Source organism: Chrysochloris asiatica, unplaced genomic scaffold, assembly GCF_000296735.1.
Source record: "Chrysochloris asiatica unplaced genomic scaffold, ChrAsi1.0 scaffold00071, whole genome shotgun sequence".
NCBI classification, from domain to species: Eukaryota; Metazoa; Chordata; class Mammalia; order Afrosoricida; family Chrysochloridae; genus Chrysochloris; species Chrysochloris asiatica.
In genome coordinates this window covers 4805146-4812223 of record NW_006408589.1, presented here as the reverse complement: position 1 = coordinate 4812223, position 7078 = coordinate 4805146, and the positions used below count along the sequence as shown (strand labels likewise).

At 38.3% G+C, this 7078-nt stretch overlaps 1 protein-coding gene across 1 annotated transcript in view; it reads left to right on the top strand.

Moving 5' to 3' along the window:
• CREBRF (CREB3 regulatory factor) overlaps positions 1-7078 on the top strand; it is a 105606-nt gene that overhangs the window by 68366 nt on the left and 30162 nt on the right. Inside the window, exons 6-8 of the mRNA XM_006864805.1 lie at positions 399-593; positions 2066-2255; positions 4044-4117. Of these exons, the coding sequence (XP_006864867.1) occupies positions 399-593; positions 2066-2255; positions 4044-4117 (459 nt within the window). The remainder of the gene's footprint in view (positions 1-398; positions 594-2065; positions 2256-4043; positions 4118-7078) is intronic.

Here is a 7078-nt window from a genome sequence, read left to right as displayed (position 1 = left end):
AGCTGGTGAGTTTGAATCACCGACCTTGCAGTTCAAATGGCTTTGCAGTCTGGCGTATTAACCCACAGCGCCACACATGTTTTCAAATGAAAAAGAACTTTTAAATGATTATCAAAAACCAGATTCATTGCCGTCAAGTCGATTCCGATGCACTGTGACCCTATGTAGGGTTTCTGAGGCTATAAATCTTTGTAAGAGCAGAAAGCTTCAGTTTTTTTCTGCAGAGCAAGCTGGTGGATTTAAACTGCTGATATTGAGTGTAGCAGTCCAGTGCTTTTTCTGTAGTGGCACTAGGATTCTTAATGATAATTAGAAGAGAATTTTAATTTTATTTGTTCCTGATTGATATATTGGAATCTATGGAACTTAAAAATTCGGGGGCTTTTTTTCCCCCCTAGGCTATGAAAATGATTCTGTGGAAGACTTAAAGGAGATGACTTCTATATCATCTCGGAAGAGAGGTAAAAGAAGGTACTTCTGGGAGTATAGTGAGCAGCTTACACCATCACAGCAAGAGAGGATGCTGAGGCCATCTGAATGGAATCGAGAGACCTTACCAAGTAATATGTATCAGAAAAACGGCTTGCATCATGGTAAGAGAGGATTGTTGGCAGGTATTTAATATTCTTCATTGTAGAGCATGGTTTTAAATAGAGGCACTAAGCCATTTGCTTACTTGGTATCCTAGGTGGTCAACCCTTTCCTGCAAACTGGCGAGGAAACAGTGAAACCGCTACATTTGCCATGATTAGTTTTCACTCATAAACAACTTTTGCCAGTGTCTAGAGACATCACCTAGACAGGGGAGAAGAAATATATGAAAACTGCTTTTTCTAGACTTTTTTATTCTTCTTACCTCATCTAGAAAATGATCAGGAGACTGCTTATTCTTGACCCATCTTGGTTTCTGTGTGCAAAGGGGTTGGGGAGGAAAACAATGAACTCCAGTGTCTCTCTCACTCTTCTATTCTTATCCAATACCCAGACTTAAAGAAAATGGGCGATTCAAATAAAAAATGGTGGTGGGAAGAAAAGGAGATAAAAGGAGGAATAGTTACGGAAGAAAAGTTTAGAGAGAGCAAAGTTGAATAGTAGGAGTTGGACAAAGCTTATAATCTTGGGTAGGCCCAATTTAAAAATTGTGAACCTGGGAAGTTATAATTAAGTAGAATTTCTTATACACCAGTATTATCTTACATTAGTCCAAAGTTCTTATCAAAAAGGAGCTGGGAGACACTTGAAAATTTGGTGTTCTATAAACAGTTTAGTAATAGTCCATGTTGCAGATTTAACTTGCTAAGCATTTTTAAAGGTAACAATCATACTTGAAGTATATTTGTGCCTTGTTTCCCCTTTGCACTGCATGCTGTGAATCAAGACCTGTTTTTGTCTTCAGGTGGTTCTTTCTAAAGGTCCAATAAATAATTCCAAGTAGTGTGTGATGAGTACTAGAGTACTAGGAAAGTTATTCATTATACTTTGGGAGTTCAGATGCAGAGCCATCCCTTTTGCTTGGACAGTATAGTACTGCAATGTTGTTGTTAACTCTTGATTCTTCAGTATTGTTATTGTTCAAAAGAATCAAAGACGGGATTTCAAACAAGATGATGCTACTTGTTATTGAAAATTTCAGTCCAACATAAACTTGTACATGTCTGACTTTCCTTCATGGTATCAAAAATTTTATTTTTGGAAAAGTCTCCAATATTATATCTTTGCACTAATTTTTGTGTGCATTTGAACTTGTACTTCAGTCCTAGGATTTGAGATGCTTAGGTCTGCCACACAAATGAAGAATTCATCAAAATAGAAACACGTGTGGGGGGGGGAGTGGGGAGAAGGACTTTGGAAGGGCTGGGACTGTGCCATACAGTCACCTTTTTTTTTTTTTTACAACCACAGGTATGAAGGAGAGCAGGCTAGCTCTCTGGGATGACTTGCTAGCATGTTGAGGCTTCTGAAAACAGCAATGTTGAAGAGAGGGAGTGGTTTGAAATATGGCTGTAGAGAATGTCTCTTGTTAAATACAACCATCTCATTTAAACTTGTTTTACATGATCTGCAGGAAAATATGCAGTAAAAAAGTCACGGAGAACTGATGTAGAAGATCTGACTCCAAATCCTAAAAAACTGCTTCAGATAGGCAATGAACTGCGGAAATTGAATAAGGTGATTAGTGATTTGACTCCAGTCAGTGAGCTTCCCTTAACAGCCCGGCCAAGGTCAAGGAAGGAAAAAAATAAGCTGGCTTCCAGGTAAATGATAATAACATTCATTCATGTGAGTAGTCTAGGAGGTGAGGTTAGATTTTAAGTGAACTTTTATAGAAGAGATGGCCCTAAACCATTAATTAATATTTGTCCTTTATCACAGTACTGCAATGTTGTTGTTGTTAAGTGCCATTAAGTCATTTCTGACTCATAGCACCACACCAGGACTCCACGTACTATAGTAGAGTACTATTAAGTTTTCCCTTGAAAGTAAAAGTTGTTACTTATGGTTCATAGAAAAAGTTTTTTTAAGATGAAAGGATATAAGTGTAGTATATTGGTATGATAGTGAAAATTTTTATCATAGCTTTTTTTGTTTTGAGTTTAGTAAGTCATAGTTTTAGGTATCATTTATATACAGTAAAATTCATTCCTTTTAATGTACACTTGTATGAATTTTTTGAAAGATTCCCAATTATGTAACTACCACCACAATCAAAATATTGAACATATTCATCACCTTAAAGTTTTTGTTCATGCCTGTTTGTAGTACACACCTTCACTACCTCTAGCTCCTCAGAACCACTGATCTGTTTTGTGTCCTTGTAGTTTTTTGCATTTTCTGGGATGTCATATGGATGGAATCATGGGATATAACTTTTGGAGAATGATTTCTTTAATGTAACATAATGCAGTTGAGGTTTATCCATGCTGTTGCACTTAGTATTAATTTGTGCCTTTTTATTACTAAGTAGTAAGTGTACTGGCTCTGTAGGATAAGCACTGGACTTCAAACTACAAGGTTGATAGTTCAGGCTCACCAGCTACTCTGTGGGAGAAAGATGACACTTTCTACCCCTTCAGAGATTTATAACTTTGGAAATCTTATTTGGGGTTGCTATGAGTCTGAACTGACTTTCTGGCACTTGAACATTTGGACTGTTTCCAATTTTCGGCAATTAGAACTGTAAAGCTACTATGAACATTTATTTGCAGGTTTTTCTGTGAACATAATTTTGATTTCTCTTGAGTAAAATATAGGAGTGTATATTTAACTTCACAAGAAACTACCTATTTCCCAGAGTGTCTGTATATACCATTTACAGCCCCACCAACACGTGAGGGTCCTAGTTGCTCCACATCCTACATCCTTTACAATACTTAGTATTGCCAATTTTTTTTTTTTTTCTTTTTAGCCATTCTAATAGATATGCACTGATGGTAGATTTATTTTTAAATGTGTGTTACATGAAAAAAAAAATCAATTTGGAGATATGACTATGTTATGGGTTTTTTTGGTAACAAGAGTTCCTTGATATAGACATTAGTAAACCAGAAAACTAAACCTTTTGCCATCAATTCCAATTCTTGGCGACCCCATGTGTTAAGAGCAGAACTGCTCCATAGGGTTTTCTTGGTTGGGTGACACAAATGGTTAACCACTTGATTACTAGTCAATAGGTTGGTGGTTCAAACTCACCCAGAGGCTCCTTGAAAGACAGGCTTTGGTGATCTGCTTCTGAAGAGTCACAGCCTTGAAGACCCTATGCAGCAGTTCTACTCTGTGCACATGGGTCACTATGAGTTAGAATTGACTCGATGGCAACCAACAACAATCTTAATGGAAGCAGATCACCAGGTCATTCTCTGTTGGTACCCGAGATGATTTTGTGATGCCAACCTTTAAGTTTATACCATGTAGGCCATATAAACATCAGTCAGCAGTGGTTTTCAGTTATTCTTAGAAAATGTCTGACAGAAGCAAAAAAGATTATGTTCTGAGTACTAAAAAAAAGAAAAGAAAAGTGAACTAATTGCTCCTTCCTTTCACAGGGCTTGTCGGTTAAAGAAAAAAGCCCAGTATGAAGCTAATAAAGTGAAATTATGGGGCCTCAACACAGAATATGGTAAATCTAAACTTTTAAGAATTTGATTAAACTCCTTTTGCTTTGCTGACCATGCTCATTTTCTTTAGTGTTGTTATTTGCTCTCCTTTAATTCTGCCTGGGTATGGGCACCATTACTTTTTGTCCATCCATTCAGTAAACTGCAGATGTGCTTATTTAGGATGCTGTTGTTAGGTGACATCAAGTCAGTTCATGACAACCTCATGTATGTAGAATAGAGAAGTGTATCATGGAGTTTTCAAGGTCATGACCTTTCAGAAACAGATCACATGGGCTGTCTTCTGCGATCTTCTGGGTGGGTTTGAACTGCCAACCTTTCAGCTAGTAACTGAGCACTTAACCAACCATTTGTGCCACCCAGGGACTCTTTCCTTTTAGCATGTGTGTCTATATCTGTGGCTCCACAAGCCAAGTGTCTTTTCTGTTTTTTTAAAAGTTGATCCATTTGTAAGCACAGTGATTTTTTTACTCTCAGCTTATGATATACAAGGAGGCTTCAAGAATTTTGTAGGAAAATGAAATTACATAGATAATACTGTTAATTGATGGTACTGGGAAAGGACTGCAGTCATGGTAGTGGTATGAAGTGTTTGATTTGTTGAATGTGGGACTGATAATCTGCTCTGTAAATCTTCACTTAGTTCACAATAAAAAGTTTTTATAAAAGGTGATGGAAATGTCTCATAAACTTTTGAAGCCCCCTAGCGTAGCCGATTTTATTGACTGATTTTAACATTTACGTTGTTTGAATTGGTGTTGCTGTTGTTAGGTGCCATCGAGTCAGTTTTGACTCACAGCAACCTTATGCACAATAGAACAAAAAACTGCACCTGCACATTGCTGCTTGCCACTGTGCCAATCCATCTTGTTGAGGGACTTTTTTTGCTGACCCTTTCACTTTACTAAGCATGATGTTATTCTCTAGGGACTGATCCTTCATGATATTTCCAGAGTTTGAGAGAGAAAGTCTGGCCATCTTGACTTCTAAGGAGCATTCTGGATGTACTTCTAACACAGATTTGTTTCTTTTTTAGCAGTCCATGGTACCTTCAATATTCTCTTCCATCACCATAACTCAAATGCATCAATTCTCTATGATCTCCTTATTCACTGTCTAACTTTCACATGCATGTGAATCTGTTGAAAATACCATGGCTTGGGGCAGGTGCACCTTTTTCCTTAAGCTGACATTTTTGCACTGAACACTTAAAAGATGTCTTGTGCAGCAGATTTGCTTAATGCATGCAGTACATCATTTGATTTATTTCTCTTTTTTTTTACAAAACAAAAAATACATATCCATCATAAATGACCACAGGGCACATTCTGCAAGCCAGCCTTCTGCTCAAAAGCACACAACCTTACTCATTCCAGAGACCTACAGCTTGCAGCTGCTCTCTTTCTCCATGCCCCCACCTCTGCCACCATCTCTGCTGTTGGTGTTTTTTCCACACAGGGATCTCACTCTCCACTAATGCTCTTCCTTCTTGGTGGTTCTGGGATCATCTGTTCCTGAAATGTTCCCACTGTTAGTTGCACATCTTCTACAATTTCAGTTTTAACAATCACAATTAATTCTGCTAGCAATTACTCTCAATTGAATCATAAACTCCTGTCAGAATCATCCCCATTCCCTTTCACCAGACTCATCTAGGAAAGAGGAAAACTAGTTAGTGGAGAGTCTACCTTACCTACTTCATTCAGAAACTAATCACATCCATGAAAGCCTTTCATGCCTTTATTGTCTCTCCATTTTTGATAATCAATATCTAAAGTGCCCATCTCCAGCTTAGACATTGGCTACCTAAAATGAGGGATGGGCTATTAAGGTATGAAGTGATTGGCTTTCAAGTTTTCAAGAGGGAGTTTAGTTTCAGAGTGTGCGGGGGAAGGTAGAATCCCCAGTGAATAGTTTTCGTCTTGTCTAGACAGGTATGGTGAAAAGAGATGGGGATAAGATTCTTATGATTCGATAGTGAGTCAGTGTTATCATGATTAATTGTGATGGTCACAACTGTAAAGGTTTTGTAACAAAAAGGGGGGAGTTGTAAATCTTAAATTCCAGGATCATCAAGGGAGAAGAGCATAAGCGGAATGTGCGACCCTATCCAGAGAAGCAGTGACACCAGATATGGAGGCAGAAATGGAGATATGGAGAGAGGGAGCAGCTGAGGACTCTAGACTCATGAAAAGAGAAAAGGCTGCATGCTGGAGGCCAGAAGGCTGCCTTGCAGAATGTAACCTTGGGTTTTTTAAATGATTAATTCCTGAGTATTTTTGTGTATGTCCAAAACAACAACAACAAAAAACTCCAGAGGGAATAGAAACAAATACTGTAGAATGATGATGCACGGAGGGGATTGTAATCCTTGCAATGAAATTAAATATAATAGGATGAGTGTAAAACCTGTGTCTTCCCATGTAAATTGTCACTCAATTCATAATAAAAGCTTAATAATACTAAAGTGCCCATCTATCAAACTAGTACACTGAGGAAACAGGCATGGAGTTCCTTAATAATGAAGAATCTTCCATTCCAGCTGTAATTTTTATCTACTGTATCCATAAGCTAAAGTTCAGTTCATTAAATTGTAGCAATTTACACTTGCTCAGAGTATCAAACATCTTTGTCTTTACCTGGTCAGGTTCTGGTCACTTCAGCCCTAGCCATCTAAGCAAGGTCAAATGGGTATCAGCTGCAAGTTGGGATTTCATGCATACCTCCCTATACTTCAGAACAGCTGGCCCCTTCACTCTCAGCCCTAGCTCCCAGGAGCTAGGTCAGTTCCCATGGGCTCAGGAGTTTGCACAACTCCCTAAACTTCAGACCAGTCAGCATCTTCTCATCTCCAGGTCAACTGGTGCCAATGGAACATGTCCAGACTTAGCCCATGTCTTCATTGCTGCACTTCCCCTACTTCCACTCACAGACAAAGATGGCCACCAATGAGCATACTAAAC